This window comes from Arvicanthis niloticus, chromosome 17 (genome assembly GCF_011762505.2).
Source record: "Arvicanthis niloticus isolate mArvNil1 chromosome 17, mArvNil1.pat.X, whole genome shotgun sequence".
Classification (NCBI taxonomy): Eukaryota; Metazoa; Chordata; class Mammalia; order Rodentia; family Muridae; genus Arvicanthis; species Arvicanthis niloticus.
In genome coordinates this window covers 20,900,683-20,922,511 of record NC_047674.1, presented here as the reverse complement: position 1 = coordinate 20,922,511, position 21,829 = coordinate 20,900,683, and the positions used below count along the sequence as shown (strand labels likewise).

At 39.2% G+C, this 21,829-nt stretch overlaps 1 protein-coding gene across 4 annotated transcripts in view; it reads right to left on the bottom strand.

Annotated features, from left to right (window-relative positions):
• The window catches only part of Sphkap (SPHK1 interactor, AKAP domain containing), a 135,307-nt gene that overhangs the window by 38,658 nt on the left and 74,820 nt on the right, over positions 1 to 21,829 (bottom strand). For all 4 annotated transcript variants that reach the window (XM_034521466.1, XM_034521464.2, XM_034521465.2 and 1 more), the window contains one exon: positions 1,522 to 1,581. In XM_034521466.1, the coding sequence (XP_034377357.1) occupies positions 1,522 to 1,581 (60 nt within the window). The remainder of the gene's footprint in view (positions 1 to 1,521; positions 1,582 to 21,829) is intronic.

Genomic DNA, 21,829 nt, shown 5'->3' with positions numbered 1-21,829 from the left:
TGAACTTGAATGAGACATGGGGGATGTGCTTGGGAGGAGTTGGAAGAATAAGAAGAATGATGTAATTATATTATAATCTTAAAAATAGTCAAAAAACCTTTAAATTAGAACAAAGCTGTTTCAAATTAGATAAGAGTTAAGATTAAAATGGAAACATTAAGTTTAAAAGAAAAACCCTTTAGTTTTAAATTTCCCAAAGTGAGCATTTGACAGTTACTATTACACAATAGAAATTAACCCTAGTTTGGAAATATATTTCCTCTTAAATTTTGAATAGCAAAATTACTTGCTAGTAATCTTCTATTCCAATAAACTCAATAATAATAAAATCATGTGTAATACCAGTTTTACTTTGATTATGTTCTAAGCACTTTGGTAAAGTATGTATATGTGACATCCTATTCTATTTAATCTATAACAGAACTGTACATGGATGAGATGTCATAATTACTTTCATGTATACAGAAATCGCCTATGGCCTAAACAGTGGTAACTTACGCAAATCATATCAGACTATATGAGCAAAGCCATAACTGGAAACTCTCTTAAATCTCTCTGTAAGTTATTCAGTTACTATGATGGGAACCTGCTTCTGTCCTCTCTGTCCTGTTTTCTGAAAGACTCTATATAATAACTCATTGAAGAAAGTTATATGCATAATTTTCTTAGAAACCTCTAGTGCCACACAGAGGATAATATTTTGAACCTGGTAAAAGTTTATAGTGAGCAATCTCTGTGAGTAACAGGTTGAGAAGCTTGATTCAACTATACCAAGAAAAAAATATAATAGCACTGAGAAATCTCAAGTTCTGCATATGCTGTGCATGATTCCTGAATAACTGAGTATCTAGTATCAACTAAATGAAGCCTTCGTGTATTGTTCTGTCATGATTCAACCGTAAATATCATGCTGTTACAGCAAATGGGGCCAAACCTCTAAGCTTTGGGTATGCAAATACAAATTGTGACATTACTTAATTCTTTCCATTGTACCACAGGCATGCCCAGCTTCTAAGCTCTGTAAGAACTGAACAGACATTCAGGTGCTTAATGAAGTCAAGCATTTACACCAGGGATCAACCTCAGGTGACATAGGTGGAAGTTGGCTGTTATGAGGTACAGAATGTTCAAGCCCATGGTAAGGGTAAGACCACAGAGACACAGCTGAGATGAGATTTGATAAAACAAATGAAAAGAGTAATCCCAAGGACCAGAGGAAAGGGCTGGCTGCCTTCACTTGGCTATAAAATACCTTGGAAAAGGCATGCCAGATTATGGTATGAGTATGAAGGGAGAGCCATGTTAGGATGCTGATGGTTGAGGGCAGATGCCTTCCTGAACAGTTCTGCAGACCTGGAAATGTGATTTTCAAACACATCATGGGGTAACAGCATGAAAACCTGCAGGGCAAGGTCAGAGAAAAGGGCAGTGATGATGTCATCTATCTTTCTAAGAAGACCATCATAGTCAGAGTCTACCCAACGTCACAATGTTCTGGAGAGCTCCAGGTCCAGCTGTTACCTGTTGCAGGTTTTCTGTGCTGCAGGCATCTTTGTTGACATCCAGGTTCACAAAGCAGACCTGAAAGAGAAAGCAAGGAAACACTCAATTGTGTGAGGAATCTATCCATCTTGTTAGATAAAAACAAAACAAAACTGAAAAAACAGTTACAGATAGTCTTAAAGTCTTAAGCAGTTCATATAGAGATCATCACTTCAGTTTGAACCTCTGCCAGAATTTCCAGCCTCCTCCTCACATGTCCCAACCATCATGGCAAATGTCCTTCTGCTTTCATAGGCCAACATAGTCAAACATTTCCTGAATTTGCTCAAGTCATAGAAAAATCTTCAGGTTTATATTATATCAAATCTTGTGAAGTAGAAAATAAAATAAAGTAAAATAAAATAAAAAAACAACAAATTAAAGAGACTTGTAATGCCTTGGGCCCCTGCTTATTATCATGAGAATATTTTTTAATTTCTCCTAGAAATAGATGTCTTAATGGTTTCTGTCTGCCTGGGTGCTTGAGTTTATTTTTAATTTTTCTAGTTTTATAAAAGTTTGTCCTCAGTTGTTCATCTTAGATAGATGACAAAATCAGTTAGTTTAAAAATAATGGGTATTTTGTTAAATATTATTTTCAAGCAACAATGAAATGATATGTCCCAACTTAAATTTTAAACTTCAAACATATCATACAGATAGATAAATACTATGAGCAATGGGATGGGATTTGAGGGAGGATTAAGGAACAAGTCCAAGGAGGTTTGATAGGTTCATAAAGGCTAGGAAGACTGTTCAGCGTAGATGAGGTGATGTCCATAGTCAGGCAGAAGGACACTGCTTGGAGATAAAACACATTGTCTGGTAACAGAGGAAAGATCTGACTGTAGCCCAGGCTGGAAGAAAAGGAAGTGTGAGTAACAAAATCAAGGAATGGTTATATTAACTAAGAAGACCTGAATGAGGTCTTATATTTGTTAAAATTCTTTAATTATTTTATTCTTAGCTACTTGATTTGAATATTTGAATATGTAAAATACAGAACATCACTCTAGTGGGTTGGCCCTTGGCCTGATGCTGCTTGTATTCTAATACTAGTATTGGGCCCTCAAGACCTGGTTGTCCCAGAAATCAGAGAATCTGCTCTTAGAACAAAGTGACACTGTGTGACTTTGCCCCAAGTTATTTCTGATTGGTAAATAAAGATGCCAAAAGCTAGTAGCTGGGCAGAAGAGACATAGGTGGGGTTTGGGTTTCCTGGGCTTGGTGTTGGAGAGGAACCATGAGAAGAAGAAGGTGGAGAAGGAAGGAGAAGCCACCATGGGTTAGGTGAGTCATGACTATGTGGCCCTGAGGGCTGGCCAGATGGCGTTATGGGCAGCCCAGATAAAATGTAGTGAGTAATAATGTGATATTATCAATAGGAAAGTGGATAGAGGCACAGCTCTAGTGCCAGTTAAGGCTAATTGTAAATATAAAGGTTGTGTATGTCTTTAATCCAGGAACTAAATGGTCTAAGGCAGGGTGGAAATCCCCAGGATGGGATTAAATAATTTTTACAACAACACATCATCAGCATGTTAGTAATATGCATGACTTTACTAGATCCCTGAAGATATGTGGAGCCTTCTGATTTCAGTTGGTTTGTACAAGGCCAGGGTTTCTCTGAATCAACCCTTTTATTTTTTAGATTAAAACAACAGCAACGACAAACAAGAATAGCCCATAAGTGAAAGCTTTAGATGCTAGCTAGCATGGTTAATATTCTGCTGGAGCATACAGTAGATGACTACAATTCTGCTCCCACATGAGAGACTTCCCCAAGTTTCCTGGACTGATGTGACTGCATCCCGTGGTACTTGTTGTACCACAGTACTATGGTAGGTACTTGTTGAGGCAGCTTGATGGGTATTAGGGAGAGAGAAGATTGTGAGATGCTCCTTCATTTTGAGTCAAGCTCTGTTTCCTCAGGACACTCTGACAGGAAAACTGGGAGCCACGGGTCTTGTGTCCCTTTGCAGATAATGCGATGCAAGCAGAGTAAATGGAAGTCAGAAATGGTTCATGATCTAGAACCATTTGAGGATTCACATAGTAATTGGAATTTTGACCTTGGAAAAATTGGCTCAATATCCATTAGTGCTCAGGGTTTTCATACCACAAAGTCAGCATTGAACTATTGTGATGATTCTCCACTCACCTTTTAAAAGGCCATTACTTTGCTCCCGTACATCACAAAACTCTCATTATTGAGTATCACAGTAGGAAAAGGCACAACAGAGACCAGTGAAAGCCATTTAGGATAGCGATTATCTGACCTCCAATACAGGCTTCCATTAATGAGGGACAAACTCATTCAGGGACTGTGAGCTGCGATATGAAATTTTGCTGATATATACGTCAATTATCTGTTTATATTTGGCATGGAATATTTTCCTTTCTGTATTGTGGTAGGCTATCAAGTAGGACTTTTAGAGTCTAATGTGTACAATATACACCTATACATACATAAATACATACATACATACACACACACACATATATATACATACATACATACATACATACACACACTATGCTATCAGGAGATAATTTGTTTTAAGGAAAAGATTAACAAGATTTTATTTTATGTATATATGGAAACACATGTCCTTTTTTGTAAATAAAATAGAATAAATCTGAAATGCAGGCACTGGGAAGATGACTCAGTGGGTATAAGCTTGAATTCAAATTCTCAGAAACCAAGTAATAGCTAGATGTAGTATTACACATCTGTAATCCCAGCTCCCTTAGGGCAAAACTGCAAGCAGAGCAGGAGAATCCCCAGAATCATGGCACAGCTAGAGTTGAAACAACAGACTTTGTCTCAAAGTGGAAGATGAGGATGAACTCCTGAAGTGGTCTTCTGATCTACCCCTCCACCACACACACACACACACACACACACACACACACACACACACACACATCCTCACACATACCAAGAGAGACAGACAGAGATAAAGAGATACAGAGAGGAAGAAGAAGGAAGAGGAGGAGAGGAGGAAAGAAGAGGAAAGAAAGAGCTTCTCAAATATGAAAACTTTGAAAATATCCAGAAAGTGGTATTTCAACTACCCAATATGTCTCCATAACACCTTTCCATTAATTTATGATTGTATATTCTTTAATCACCTCTTTTTACAAGCAGGTTTAGAATATTATCTTTTTCATGGAAAGTGAAGACAGTTTTATATACTCTAGTGAATACCTTTCAGCTACTCAAACTCCTATTTATAAAGAGTTACGCTGTTTTTTAGTTTAATTACCATCTTAGTGGGGAGTTGCCACACAATTCCTTTTATGTTTGAGTTATTACAAACTTCTGTCTTGTAGAATTCGTTTGATTTTGTGCCTTATAAACATAAAAATTTGGAATAATAATTTTATGAGATTCTGATGAATAAGAGAAAAATAAATGTTTTCTTTATAAATATTGATGTTGTAATAGTGGATGAAAATCCTTCCCAGAGAGGACTTTCAGTCGACTGAGCATTATTGAAAAGCCAATTTTGTATTTACATTTTACATGGCTGATGGCTTGGAAATTCTACATAGACTAGCTCTGCTTGCTTCAGTTTTGTGCTTGGAGTACTGAGAACTGCAGTATGTACTAATATGATTATGATCTCTGATCTGACCCCCTTCATGTCACAGTGTTTGGATGAGTTGTCCCTTTCTGTGGGAGCCATTCTTTCACACAGCAATACTTTATGTGTATATGAAAGGGCTCAAAGCCACACAGAATATAATCTCAGAAACACAACCCCATCCAATTTCTCTAGTGGCAGAGTTCACAAAAGCCTGGGGTCAGTCTAGGGGGGAAATGAGATGCAGTGAGAATCTGAATAGAAATTGTCAAGGGCATCTCTGTCTATACATTAGAGGCCTTGAATCAGCCATAGGCCTGAAGACAGCGGTAGGCATAACATGTATGTCTGCTAGCACAAAGTCTTGGTCTCTGTGTAAAAACCTTAAAACAGATGGCTAGAAGCTATTGTAAACAAGCAGCTTTGGTGGACAGTTGCCAGGCTGTAGTCATAGACCTTGTAGATAAGTAACCTCGATGGATTTTATAATAATAATAATAATTATTATTATTATTATTATCCCTAACTTAGATACAAGTGAATCATAGGTGGAGTCAGAGTGACCTGTCCCCTGAAGCTGCACCCAGCTGATACTCTGTTCTGGAAGATATCTGTATACCCCCTAAAAACACTTACGCTCCTGCGTCATCCCCTTCCCCCACATCCTGCCTTTTTGTGTATATAACCCCTGTGTGAAAAAGTAAAGTTTGTGATCTGATCAGCTTATAGACAGGTCGCCGTTCTTTGTGTCTTTGCCTGCTAACCCCGCTCTCTTTCAGGTGATCTCCCCGGACCCCTGTTTAATGTCCTGCTGGACAGGACAAGAAATCATAGCTTTCTTTTGTTTCTTTCCATTTACAATTTGAAAATTTTTTTTAACATAGTCATTTGAGAATGTTTCTTGTCCATAGTCCAGGGTCTTGGACATCTGCATCCAGAGAGCTTTGTAAGTGCACCTACGACAGTTTTACAGTTATCTGTTTCTTGTTGAAGTGGTCTGTATGATTGGTTTACTGTTTAGAAATCTAACTCCCTGTGATTTTAGATTGTTTTCTTGGGATTCAATTATCCATTCATGCTGGCCCCTAACTGACAACACAGATCTCTATAGAGAAACCTTGAGAAATGGTAGGGAGGAGTAAGACGTTTTGAGAAGAGACCAAGTGTTCATTGTCTTTATGATCTTTGGGCTATGTGTTCAAAAGATAGACAACACAAGGCAATCTTGTTCTCATGCAGGTAGGTGTCTGGAAGGAGAACACATCCCTGAAATGATGAACAGCATCATGACCTGAGGCAGAGGTGACAAGTTGTGTGTAATGGAGAATGATGTCGGGATGGTTGGGCTAGTCACACATCCTATCCCAGGGAAGGCAGATTCGAGGTGAGCTCAGGGGAAGGTTCACATAATAAATGGGTGAGCTTTCCATGATCTACATCCAATAGCAATGATTTGGCAAGAAGAGTTGCATGTGGAGAGGAGAAGTCATGCCGTGAAGCCCAAAGAAATAGGATTCCCAAGCAGAAGTCCTTTCCTCTGATATAGTGAAAATTCTGAGTATCTTTTAATACTTTAGAGGAATTGAATGAAAGAGGAAATCAACATTTCATGCTACACATGTTGTACCACAAGTGCTGACAGATTCTTCTGGGTTAGCTTTTGCTGTTTCCCTACGTGATGGCTAGAAGTTTGCAATAGAAACTCTTGATAAAGAGAAGGTAAAATACGTGTCTGTGGAGAGTATTGTTAGACTAGTGCTGTGTGGGAAAATCATAACATTTGAGGGATTTTTGTGTTCTGGTTCTGTAGGCTGGAGAACATTTTATGGTGGTGATAAGGTGGCAGACTGGGGCTGCAGGAGCTAGAAGCTAGTGCACATCAAAGCATAGCTTCTGTACTGGCTCATATTCTTACCTGAACAGATGGCATAGAGTTCTCAGCAAGATACCTGTGTGAGGAAGTCCAAGTATTGCCAAATGAACCCAGGAAGGAGCTGGGGAAAGCTGGATGTGTTTATAGAATTCCTGTTTCCTCGTTCAGAAACAGAAATAGGAAACAGACCAGAGTAGGATGTTGAACTCCCTGCCCTTAGATTTTCAGGCCATTCTGAGCTGTAATGGAATATAGCGATGGAAATTGAACTCCAGTACTCTGAAAGAACAGCGAGTGTTCTTAACTGCTGAGCCCTCTTCCAGCCCAATGAATGGATGAATGAATGAATGAATGAATGAAGTGGAGCCCCTGTCTCAGGTGGCACACATTGCCACAGGAGGCAGATACTGCACCTTGGTCATCTCTCCTGATTTATGTGACTTAAGGAGCCTCAGGAGAGGTGTTTTGTGACAAGGACAGGGGGAAACTGTAGAGATTTTGTGAGAGAATTAACTGGAAGGGCGTGAGCTCCGCAACTGACAATGATGTAAGGTATTTAAACAAACGTTCCCTTTCTACCTATGAACATATGCTAAAGATGCAGGAAAAATAAACAAGAAAAAAAAAGCAAACTGAGGAAAGACTAGAGGTAGTGATGTTTCCCTTGGAACTCAAGCTCCTTTCTCTGTATATAAAATGTATCTGTTTGCCTCTGTGCAGGCGCTTTGTTCCATCTGCTTCTTGCACTTGACTGAAGCAGATGGAAGCACATCATCCCAAGGGAGCTCAGACACTCCCCACCCTGCATGCTTAGCAATACTGCCTCTGTGGCTGGACTCTCAATGTTGCATTCACATGCTGCTTCTGTATCTCATTATGTACATGTTGGTGCAGGAATAAATGTCAGCAAGAAAATGATGCCTTATTCTGATCTGATCGCTTCAATAATTTAAATTAATCGCTTCAATTAATTTAAATAATTTATATATATATACACACATATACATATGTACATATATATACACACACATATATGTGTACATATATGTATATATATGTATATATATGGATGTTCATATACAATATGCTGTTTTATGTGTTTCATACTGTTGATTAGTCAAGTAATCTCAACTAGTGTGTGTGTGTTTAATGAAATTCTGACATTTGAAAGAGTTGGTATTAAGATCTACTCAAATAATATAATATAAAATAAATTTAGTTGAACTATAGATCACAGCAATTTGTGTGAGATAAATGACAAATAATGTCAGACAAAACCAGCAATGTTGTATTGGATTAATAACAAGTTCGAACTTTGAATTTAATTGAGAACACATAAGAAGAACTGGTGGTCGCTGTCAGTGATAAATCTATATTGCTAGTGGACAGTTTTAGGTTTCTGTGCATTAATTCCAGTCAACATTTTAGACTAACCAGATAGGCAAGTGCAACAGTAAGGAGATATCACCCTGCTGTGTATCCACCATGAGCAGTCACTGCAGAAGGCCAGATGACACCAAGGATTTTAGCCAGGGGGTATCTTTGATTTTAATGTCTCCATGTCTCTTGAAGTCAGCTAAAACCTTTTATTCTTATAGAGATATTTCCTATGAACAGTTCCTTAAAAGCAGGATGTCAACTTGCCTTTAAAATGTAGACATTTGAATGCTGTTTATTACCAAACGTATACTTAGGGTTTATTTTTGAAGAAAACCAGCTCCTTTCAGCTGCTATGAACAATGAAACCATCTGCCCATGGAAGCTATGACAAGATCCCCTAATTTGACAGTATCAAAGTGCTGAGGCCTTCAATGCTTTCAAAATTAAAAAAAAAAGACCTGTCTGTCTTCTTCCTACTAACAAAACAGTTTTGCTAGATGCAGGACCCTGGACTGAATTTATCTTCTCAAAATGTCACATTTTCTCTGATTAACAGTTTGGGTTGATGATGCTAAGTGGAAAACTTTTCCATCAGTGTCATGTTGTCAGCTGTTCTAGACCACACTTGACTCTTTGGGATGGCATTGCATTTGTATACAGTTACTGCTTCCAAATAATTGCAGCTATCATGCAAAATGCAAGTTTTATTTATACTCAGGGCTGTCAGACTTCTCTGCTTCTTCTTACTGTCAATATTTTAAAAATATATTGAAATGTTTTTGGAAGAGCTTTTTGAGCAGTTTGTGATGAGACACACAGTAGAAACTATAGATAATTGTAAAAAAAAAGATATTTTAACTAACCATACATAAAATGAACTTTACTGGTAGTTTAAAAATAATTTTAAAGCAATTCTAGGTGATTATTTGGGATCAATCTGTTTGAAAATTTTTCTGTGTGCAAATATAAACAAAGAGTAAGAGGATTGAGGCATGGTTTAGTGGGTAAGAGAACTTGCTATGTAAACATGAAGACCCAAGTTCAAATCCCCATTATCCACCTACAAAAATGCCAGGCATGACTGCCTGTCTCTATAACCCCAAAATTGGAGAGAGGAGATGGGAAGATCCTGAGAGCTTTCTGGTCAGCCAAGCTAGCCAAAATGATGAGGTCAGTTCATCGAAGAACCTAGTCTTATAGCATTAAGGCAGACAGCAATATAGGAAGGCACAAGATATCTTCCTTTGGCTTTGATTCATTCTCAGAAAAAATAATCAATTAGCAGTCAAATGTCATTTTCACACATTCATTCCACAGCCATAAACAACCACACAGCTCTTTTATCTTTTATAGAGTTGTATATCCTGGACATTTAATGTAAATGTAGCAATCTGTAGAATAAGTGGTTTTATTAAGACTGGCTAACATAACGTTTTTTAAGTTCAATTATACCAAGTCTTTATCAGTGGTTCATTAGACTTTACTGCAGAATAATATTTTATTGTGTGGGAATATACAGTTTACATGTCCAATTTTAAAATTTGGTTTCTTTTCAAGGAAGTGCTTATTTTTTTTTTAAACCTTCTGAGTGAGAATTTGGGAAATGTTAAGATGATCTTTGACTGTGCTCTGGCATTGTCATCTTGACTGTAAGACTCTTGGTACCTCTTTCTATTGATAGGTATGGTCTTGGCAAAGGATACCCAAAGATGATGTGGCCATAGCTTAAGGTGTTTCTTTGAGTTTGGCCTTTTGCTTGACTTTGCAGATGTTTATTATCTTGCCACGGTTGTGTGATCCATGCATACTTAACCTCTAATGAGATCCCAATCTCTTCACAGAGTGGTCATACCATGCCTCATCGCTTGCTCCCATATTAGGAAATGTGTGCTTGTAGAAGTTTTCTGAGTTGATTTCTATGAGTGATGGAGCTGAGCTATAGTTATAGTCTAAAGTAGCAGAAACTAGAGGAAATTTGATGTGTTTGAAACTAATCCAGCCAAGAAAGGTAAAGGCTGTCATAATGGAGCAAGGAGAGGGAGGAGCTGCAAGGAGGTTTCTTTCTTCTATAAAAAATAGAATCTGAATGCAAATTTAAATATATATATTGGGCTTACTATTCCTTGCTTACCTTACAATTCTTTATTTTATTTTATTTTATTTTATTTTATTTTATTTATGTGTGTGAGTGGTTCCTGTATGTATGTTTGTGCTCTTCATGCATGCAGTACCCAAAAAGGCCAGGAGAGGCATTGTATCCCCTGGAACTGGAGTTAGAGATGGTTGTAAGCTGCCATGTGGGTGCTGGGATGAACATAAGCCCACTGGAAGAGCAGCCAGTGCTCTTAATTGCTGAGTCATCTCTCCACCCACCAATTCTTTTTCTCCAGTGCCATAAAATTTAAAATAGAGCAAAGAATTATTTAGATGGCTCATTACTGTGCTATAACATCAGTAATTGTAGTAGTAACAGTAGTGATAAGCTTTGCTGCTCTCCAAGGCCTGAACTGCATGCCCTCACCTCAGCCCACTCTGCCCTCATAACAAATGCATTAGTGTAGCATGGGTGTTGTACTTATGCACAGATGAAGAAATTGAGGGCCAGAGCTTTCAACTTCCAGGGTCACATAGATGGGAAAAAAAAACTGAACTAGAAATCTAAGACCATTCTGATGCTCCTGGGAAGGCTGAATTAATTACGTGAGGGTTTATATGGATCTTCCTCATATATTATCAGACTGTGTTATGTTAGCATTTCCAAACCATGACGTGCATGCACTGTTTTGATTTGATTACTCTCTCCACATTCCATTGTTTCTGTGGCTCTTGTATCCAGAACAAGGAGATTTGCTTGCAGCCTAAACTACTTTCACCAGCCATAAATCAGCCTTAGAACAATCATATGGTTTCAAGCCAATAATAATGTTTCTTTTTCTAAATACCTGATAGTTATAATTAGTTGTAAAGGATCTTATTCAGAGATGCAAATGTTTACCACACCAGAAACATTGACCTTCTATTCCTTTTATCTTTATAGGAGAAACACCAAAATATGTTCAATATGGAAGTGATTTTACACACACACACACACACACACACACACACACACACACACACACACACACTTTTTGATTTTATAAATGAGTCTTTGGTGAGACTTTTCCAAAAAGATAGTACACTAATATAACACAGGGGAAAATACTGTAGATAACCAATCACTAATAAACTCAGTTCCAAGTAATAACTAAGCCTAAATGATGGAAACTCATAGTCCCAAGCCACATCTGTGCAAAACACTCGGTCATTATTCGATTACTTGTCAGAGCTATCTCACTATTCCCAAGATACTGAGGCACCACAGTGTGAAACCCTGTGGTCAGGGGTAGGGGCGTGGGGACGTAGATCCATGCCTTCTGCAAGGAGCTATTGATAAAGAACACTGACAGCTGTGATGACTGGCAGCTACCAGGTGTGTTACTCTGTTTTTGACCTGTCATGGGTGGTCCTCCCTCAGCCCAAAGACATCACTCTAGGGACATCTTTTACAGCTCAGGAACTGAGGCTCAATAAATAAATAGTTTAAGGTCACCAAAGTAATACCATCCCTTCATATACAAAGGATCACACTTGCAGCTGGCCTGTGCTATTCTGTGAATACAAAGTGTCCATTTCTCAGTGATGACTTTCCATCTGAGGATGAGCCAAATGCAAGGCAGAATCAGCCTAGCTGTCCATCAACATATGAATTAATAAAAAAAATACCACATGTAAAACAATGAATTTTATTCAGCTATGAAAAAAAGCCAAATTATAAAATTTGCAGGGAAATGGATGGAATTGGAGAATATTGTAAGTGAGTAGGAAGGACAACACCACACATTTACTTTCATATGTGGATCCCAGTTTTTAAGATTTTGTTTCATTCATAAACACTTATTTTCATTTTATTTATTTATATATGTATGTGCATCTATGTACAGCTATGCACATGTAAATGCAGGAACACCCCCCCCCCCCAAAGGCTCAAAGACAGTATCAGATCCCTTAGAACTGGATTGTGGCAGGGATGGGCTACCCTATGACCTGGTCACTGAACTCAGATCCTCTAGAAGAGCAGCTAGCATTCTTAACCATGAGTAAGTTCTTCAGTCCCCTCCAGGGTCTAACCTTCATATACATATATTTATACTGGCATGAGTGTCAGTAGATATTATGAAATTGAATGGGGCAAATATGTGGAGAAGGAAGATATCTCACAGAAGGGTGTGTGTGAGGAGAGTAAGAGAATTATGTAACATGAAACTGGAAGAGAGACTGCTTGAAGCAGAAGAAAACAGTGGGAGGGGCATAGTGAGAAGGTCTGGTTTCCCTATTCCCTGGGAGTCAAAAAGTTGATTCCTAGTGGAGTCATGAACTAAAGCTTCTTACTGCTCAACATGTTCTCAGCACTACACTGTGGGCTTTACTCCATGTTCTTCTCAGTAATTCTGGGATGTGGAATGAGATTTTGGAGACATCATAATTGGAGAGTTTTTTATCATGTCTCCTCCATGGAGGAGACTGTGTTTTTATGTTCCTGATCAATAACCAGAGTTATGCACTGTGAGACCCAACCTTACGTTGTAATAACTGTGCTGCAATAAAATCAACTGCCCCATCTGAGTAGTCTATTTTCTCTTCTGATGATGAAGAATAGGTGTTAGAGAATGATGTAGTAAATACAGATTCTCAATGATATGATGGGCAAATTTGATTAGAAATAGACAGTTTTAAGGTTGACCAGCTGAGAACTGAGGACTAATGCTATCTATGGTAACAGGGTCTTTATAATACTTTCTCTGGGCCAGATGTTCAGTTCTCTTGAAAAATCTCTTGAAAGAAAAAAGGAGGTGCTATTTATTGCTATCTTCAAAATTCACAAAAGACGATGCAGAAACAGGAAATCAAAGCAGTGCGTCTTAAAAGAGAATTTCCATGTAGTAGTCAGAATCCATTCCCAATGACTTGTTCATATATTTATATATGGTCACATATATTTGTATGTGTTCACATATTTATTCATATATATAAAGCTGACTTTATGTATATATAATGAATATATAACAAATATACATATATAACAAACATATACGTATAAAACACACACACATACACACACACGCACACAGACACACACAAAGTCACCTTTAAAATAACTACAGCAGAATCACATCTGAGAAGTGAAAACCTGGTAGGTTTTGGTCAATGAGGGTGAGCACCTTCACTCTCAGAGTAATCCCACAGTGATTTTCTCTTGCTAGTGGGAGGTGGAGGTGACAACCACTAGTTGGTCAGTCACCCTGGGTACCTCACTGCTGGGTACCTCAGCAGTCTCACTATGGCACTAGAAGCCTGGATGTTTCCTGGAGTTGCAGCTCTCTGATTCAAAAATCAAAGCTGAATAAAGCTTAGAAAGAAATGGTGGTTCTCACAGCAGAAGAGGAATCATTGGTTGCATCAGGGTAAATTAACTCAGGGCAAGAGGTAATGCCAAGTGAGCACAAGGAGAGAATCTGATCTACATTCTCTGATGCCATTTTTATCTGGGTCGCTACCAAAAAATGTTGCCTGAAATCTGGGTGTGCCCTACCAAAAGATGCTGCAAGCAATTTGGGTGTGTCTTCCCACATCAATCCAGGTACTTGTAACACATCTCCAGCAGAGGCTGGCTACTCAGGACTTCCTAGTTTGTGGCAAGTTGACATTAAAACCAGTCATGATGTGCCACACACAAACATACTGTATTAACATATCAGAAGTTACAATTCTCCAAAGGAAATCATTCCTACATAATGGTTTTAAGAATATAATTTAAGTGATGTCAAAGTGCAAGTGAACTTGATTGACATTGCTTGTCTTCTTTTACTGTAACTGGAAAGGAAGAGATTGCTGGAAAACAGAATCACAAGAATTGAAATAGAGAGAGAGAAGAATTCTGAGGTATTCAAATTTTAGAACTTCCTTGGGTGCTGCTATCCTAAACAGAAGCAAGCAGAAGCATACCCAGCCTGGCAGCTGCTGGGCTTAGGAGCAGTTGTTCCCACCAGGAAAAGAAAGACAAGCTCAGGTCTCTTCCTGTCAGTGGGAGCATGGCCAAGGTTGGCACTGTACTCTGTAAACAGCTTGCCATCAGGTCTTGGGGTGGGTGAGATAATCAGGCAATTTTAGTTGACAATCAGATTTTAGTAACTGAGAACTTAATATATGATTTTTTAAAAAATTTCTTATTCTGGATAGTTTAAATACTTGGCCTCGAAATAATAATAATAATAATAATAATAATAATAATAATAATAGCATCATTTGTGTTTGTGTTACATGAAATATTTCCTTCATTTAGCACAATGAATGGCAGGGGGTCACATCAGTGGCAGATGCTGGCTTTATTCACTGCTGGTGTCTGTCGCATAGATGTGACCTTCCTTGTTAAGCATTTGAGTTTGAATTTCTTGGCATAGATATTAATTAAAACAGGAGATCACAAGAGAATATAAAGGAGAAAGGACAGGACACTAAATCACTAGCACATACAAAGAACTTCCTCCTCTTTCCCCATGTTCCAGCTTAGTGAACCATTACCCTTCTCAGAAAAGCTTCTGGACAGAAACGAATAAGGTATAAAGCAGTGAGCATCCCCATGTGTTCTTGGTTAGAACAAAAGAACAAGGCGTCTGGCTGCTTGTTACAGGCCTGGCTCCTGGTTCTGTCTTTAGCCAGTAACCTTGAAGGATGATGCTTATTCTCTTCCAATCTGTTTAGCAAAGGTCCTCTGTGAAATGATGAAGTTTTTAAGCTGACTATACCGTGGCTATTATGTTAACTTGCTATATGAATGCCATTGGGACCAACTGTACCCTCTGATCCTTGGGAAAAACAGGAAACCAACACCACCATGCTGATTCTCTGGTTGGGATCCTTATTAGGATAAAAAAATCAATTCCTTTCCCTCTGACTCAGCAGTCTTAGATCCTTCAACACATCTCCCTAGGCTAAGATAATCTTATCAAAAGGAAGGTAATAGCTCAAATTTCTCCCAAGCACTCAGTAGGCTTCATTGAAAGAGGATACTCCAGCATTGGCTTAAGTAAAGTATGACACTGACAGGAAAGATTGAGATGATCCTGAGTAAACTTGACAAAGAATAGCTTCCTGGGATTGCTAAAGATGTAGCTTAATGGGAATGTGTGTGTGCGCATGTGTGTGCGCGCGCGCGTTTGTGTGTGTGTGTGTGTGTGTGTGTGTGTGTGTGTGTGTGTACAGAAACATAGGGGTTGGGGAGCTATTTAGAAAGTCTTTGGGAAGGGCTTAGAGCAAGGCTGTCACAGGATACTCTGAGGTCCTACCACTGAGAAGAGCAGCCCCTTCCCTAAGTAGCACAGTCAGCTCTACCCTAGGATCAGCACCAAGTGAGGTTCCACCAAGTGTGGCTGTATGAGTGTCCAGGATGCACTGCCACCCCTCAGAATTCCAGAAGCTTTTCTGAGAAAGATAACAGTTCACTAAGTTGGAATGTGGGGAAGGAGGAGGAAATTCATCACCAAAATAGGAAGTAGGGGCAAAGTCGGACACACTTTAGATGTTTCCTGTATTCAGGAAGTTGCTGTGGCTCAGGTTTAAAGTGCATGATTCAGAAGGTCAAGCAAAGATCACCTTAGCATCTGTCAACAAAGGAAAACTCTGCAGAATAACCAGGAAGCTGTGGGGACAGCTCTGTAATTCAACAACTGAAGAAGAGCCTTTCTCTCCTCCTCCACCCCCCCATGTGTGTGTGTGTGTGTGTGTGTGTTCTCCCTCTATGTCTCCATCTCTGTCTTTCTCATTTCTTACCTACATCTGTTTTTTCAACAGCATGTAGCTCGTTCTATTGAACTACTCCTGTGCTGAGAAGTGTTCAATGCACTGCTACACCAGTGCCTGTGGACATCTGACTCCATCTCATGGCACCTTCTATTCTTCTATCCCTACCTTTCTCCCTGAGTCTCACCTTGGCACACAATCATTCAGCTTGTATAAAATAGTAATTCGTGCCTCTTTGAGGTTTAGCTCTTTTTAAAAGGTGATACAATTACCCTCTGTCAAGCTGTTTGGATCCCCAGATGCAAAGCCATGCCAGCCCCTCAGAGAGACCAGAGACCAGAGTCTCCCAGGCTCAGGTGTGAGAAGCAGTGGAGCCTGAGACCAGGGCTATAATTACTGCACTGTTGCTTCTGTGCCCATGGCTTTGACAGTGACAAAATACATTCATTTCTGTCTCCATGCAAAGGGAAACTTATTTCTCAGGTAGTGAGGCTGTTTAAGGCCAAAGAAACATTCATTCATCCATAATAAATTCTCATTAGAGTGTAGATTTATCAGAACAGCTAGTCCCTTCAAAAATTATCCATTTTTTTTTATTTTTTTTTTATTTTTTACAAAACACATCTGTTTAAGCATAAAACAGAGGAATAATACTTAGGAGAGCATGGGTGTGTTTCTGATGTCCTGTTCTGTGGCTAAATAACTTCTGGTTTCCTCATCACATGTCCTGCTCTGTAGTGCTAAACACTCTCATGCCTGTCTGCCTTCAGGTAATCTGGACACTCAGTCCCATAGGTTTGAGATTAAATGTGTAAGCCACGGGCTCTTCTGAGATTCCTCAACTACCTCTACTGGAACTACAAGGCAGCCTAGAGGGTCATTGTGTTTCCTGTTTCATCATGGTAGTATAGAGAACTAGGCTGGCCTGGGATGGTGGTCCATACCTTTTATCCCAGTACTCAGAGGCAAAGACAGGTGGAGCTCAGTTATTTGGAGGCCAGCCTGATCTACATAGGTGAGGGCAGGGCTAGAAAGTGAGATGCTGCCAAAAAGTAAAAATGAAAAATAAAAAGGACTGTACCAAGTATGGCAGCTAGTTTCTATGGCAACTTAACACAAGATAGCATCATTTTGGAAGAGGAAACCTTCATTGAGAAAATGCCCTCACCAGATAGGCCTGTGGTGGTTTGACTGATTAATGACTGGGGTGAGAGGGCCCTATTCATTGTTGAGACTGCTGCCTGTGGGCCTGTGGTCCTGGGTTCCTTTATAAGAAAGCAGGGAGAGCAAACCAGTTACTCTTCATGGCTTCTGCATGCCCCTATATTTCTGCCTTGGGTTCTTGCCCTGACTTCCCTATGCCCTGGAGTGTGACCTGAGAGTTACAAACTGAAATACACCCTTTCCTCTCCAAGTTGTTTATGGACATGATGCTTTATCATAGCAAAAGAAACCCCAACTAAACAATAAGGTAGGAACATTCTCACCTTCTGTTTGCTCAAGTACTAAAGGCTCAATTAGCTGAATCCCACTTGAATATTGGTAACTACTAGAAACATCAACAGGCGCTCTCAGTTCCAGTAGAAGTGGATTTGTTTTATATTTTTAGATGAAAAAAAAAGGCTGATTTAATGAAAAAATCACAAATTATGCTTACAGAACATAAACTGTACGAGCTAGGCAAGGAATTCAAAGGGCAGCACTTTATTTCATATGCTTTGTTAAAGTCACCTTGGCTTGGAAATTGACAGGGTCTCCTGAGGTTTGATCTAGACAGTCATCAGACCATGGATCAGACAGACAAGCTCCTACTCAGCTACATATTATCTAACCAAGGGCCTCAGGTCCAGAACAGTGAGCAATCGATCTCCATCACTTTCAAGTCCTTAGAGACATGTTTGTTTTCCCTGAGTCGTATGCCAGTGTCAGAGTTCACTTGGAAAATAGATTCTGCTGTGTATTCAGCACTGTATATGAATTCACAAATTATTCACACCCACAGCCACTAGACTGGAAGACTGAGCTGTTAATCACACACAACCAGCTGGGATTCTATGTCTCTAAATGCTACCCAACAAGCTACATGGGTAAAGAGTTGATAAACATTAATATTATAGGCATTTGAAAAATTTAAATTCAGTGTTTTCTTAATTATCTTTGGAAGGGTTTTCTCTCTCTCTCTCTCTCTCTTTTTTTTTTTTTTTTGTATTTTCAATTTCAACCCATTTCTCAGTTCAGATATTTTATGTTTTATTCATTTAAATTTAAATATTTTATGGGTCTCAAATAAAGGAAAATTGGTTGGATTCTGGCTGTAAAACCATGGAACACTCACAGCCATTTCTTTTAAAAATAGATTTGAATTTCTCCTTAATGTAGACATTAAAGTAACTTTAATATGCACTTTGGCTTTTTCTGCATCTGCCTAGAATTTTCTGCCCATTCTTTCTGTCCATTTATTTTCCCCCTATTTCTAAACAATACAAAAACCCCACCATCCGTGGAATCCATTGGGGAGTTTAGTTTTTCTTATCACTGACTAGTAATAGCTCTGCCTTCCTTTGCCTATCTCCTTCATTCTTGGCTTTGATGCTAACATGTCATGGCCAGTAGAGGAGACAGAATGAGAACCTTTTCCACATGTATGGGAGATCTGTTCATTGTATGCTTCATTAAAAAAGTATATATTATATAGCATTAGTTATATTAACCCATCTTAGAAATTTCTTAGGGTAGTGCACTCAGTGCCATCTGTAGTGGGTTGGTCTGATGCTGCTTGTATCCTATAGTTAAAACTGGTTCTTCAAGGTGTGGCTGCCCCTGATGAGAAGATGCTCACATACTCAAGTGATGGCATGTGAACCTTCTCCCCAGTTGAACTCCTTAAAAAATTAAATAGTCTTTAAATAAAAGGCTAGAGCTTGTAATGGGGCTGTAAAGGGAGTAAGTTGGAACTGAAGATTTGAGAGGAGGTTGCAGGGAGCGGGAGAGAAGAGGACAGATGGTGAAGACAAACCCTAATGGACCAGAGCCACGTGGCCAGGAGAAATAGCAAGAAACATGGGGCTTTATAGCTGGGGAATAAGTTAGTATAACCCTGGATCTGTGCAGTCTAGGCATTTGACTTGTAAATAAAATATCTGGACTGTTTGTCCTTTATACTACAGGCTTATTAGAACTTTAACTCCAACAACAGCCAGCATTTTTCTTCTTCTTCTTCTTCTTCTTCTTCTTCTTCTTCTTCTTCTTCTTCTTCTTCTTCTTCTTCTTCTTCTTCTTCTTCTTCTTCTTCTTCTTCTTCTTCTTCTTCTTCTTCTTTCTCCTCCTCCTCCTCCTCCTTCTCCTCTTCTCCTCCTCCTCCTTCTCCTTTCCCTTCTCCTTCCTCTTCCTCTTCCCCTCCTCTTCCTCTTTCTTTTCCTCCTCCTTCTCCTCCTCCACATCTTTCTTTTTCATGACTGCTTCCTGTGCTGTAGGCTAAAGTCACATCAGTTCTTCAGTTTGGTGATTAATTGGAATCATTTTGCTTCCTGATTTGTTGGTCTGTTTATTTCCATTGTTGCTATGAAGATTGCTAGCTATAGATTCTGACTTTCTGTCTTCATGGATTAAACTTCCAAAGTAGAATTTCTGGTTTAGAGAAGTCAGTTGTAGACATCAGTGTAACAGCTATTTGCATTTTCTATTTAACAGGTGGGAACATTTTAAGCCATAGCAGCCAGGCATGAGAAGAGCATTTCTTGGAATCCACATCAGTGGGAATGGCCCCCGTGGGCTCATATATTTGGATGTTTAGGGAATAGTGCTATTTAAAAGAATTAGTAAGTGTGGCTTGGTTGAAGTATGTCACCAGGGGATGGTCTTGGCAGTTTCTGAAAGCCACGCCAGGCCTAGTGGCTCTCTCTTCCTGCTGCCTGTGGATCTGAATGTAGATCTCTCAACTACTCTCCAGCACCATGTCTGCCTGCATGCTGCCATGCTTTCCACTATGATGATAATAGGATAAATCTCTGAAACTGTAAGCCAGACCTAATTAAATGCTTTTTAAAAATAAGAGTTGCCATCATCATGGTGTCTGTTCACCGCAATAGAACATGGCTAAGACAGTAATGAACCTTTGCAGCCCCTTTAAATGTTTGCAGAAATCACAGCACAATTCAGAGGAAGCTGGCAAGGTCTTCTGCCTTCACTTTTAATCCAGCTTGTTTGTCAATACATTCAAGCCATATATGTAGTTCGTCTGTGTTTCCTGTAACTTGGTGAACTGTAGCTTCAGCTCTTTTTTCTTCTTTTACATAAGGTGAAGATATCTATTTAAAATGTTTAATTATTGTTTTCCCACCACTGTTCCTTCCTTGCTTTCTTTTTTTCCTTTCCTCTCTTCATTTTTGAACCATGTGACAATTTACATATGCTCGGCCCAGGAGTGGCACTATTAGAAGACATGGCCCTGTTGTAGTAGGTGTGGCCCTGTTAGAGTAGGTGTGTCACTGTGGGTGTGGGCTATAAGACCCTCATCCTAGTCTCCTGGAAGTCAGTATTCTGCTAGCAGCCTTGAGATGAAGATTTAGAACTCTCAGGTCCTCCTGCACCATGCCTGCCTGAACACTGTCATGCTCCCACCTTGATGATACTAGACTGAACCTCTGAACCTGTAAGCCAGCCCCAAATATATGTTGTTGTTGGTTTTTTTTTTTTTTTTAAATAATACTTGCATTGATCATGGTGTCTGTTCACAGCAGTAAAACCCAAGTTAAGACAAACCACCTCTCATTCTTGCCACATTTTTAAAGTTTCCCTCCCAGGTTTGCATGCTTTTATTTTCTATAATGAGAGACTTCAGAGTTGTTTTTTCTTTTCATTATCTCAAAGTATAAAAATTTGTATCTCTCATGTCCTTCAACCTATCTCCTGAAACAGTGAGCTTTAAAACGGTGATGGTCAGTTTTGAGGATTTTATTTTGCATTGTAAATGGGTCCCCAGAAGTGCTCTATAAGTCCAGCATTTGCTTCCTCTAGTGAAGAGGGGCAGTGTTTTCTGGAATATATTGTATCTGGCACAAAGTGCCCTAGTGATATTTATTGATTTTATTTTTATAAGTTTATTACATAGTAAATTATTACTACTATGAATGCTCTTATTTGTAAACAACCCAAATGAATTCTGTCTTGCATAGAAAAAGAATGCATTGCATGGCTATTGGGTAACATACCTGGAACTGGAGCGGAGATAGATGGGTGTGGAGAGATTGAGGCACAGACACGAGCCACAGGAGCCAAGTTTCAGGCCACAGACGTCTGCTTAGGTCCCATTGCTGTTATCACACTGGCAACTGCCACTTGTACTGTAGCCACAGACTGATGTGTGTCTATGTATGTTGTATTCTGTACTGTCCCTCCCTCTTAGTGCTTCTGTTTTGAGCAGGAGAATGTGATTGGCTAAGGTCAGGTTAAGGACATAGGCCACATGGAGAGAAACTACCTACCTACCTATATTTTTAACTATGATGAAAATAAGACCTGATCGACTCCCTAAACCTAGGGAGGGTTTCATAAGCTTAGCGGCCAAAAACTTTCCATGTACCCCGTCCCTCAGTCCCCCCAGCATTAG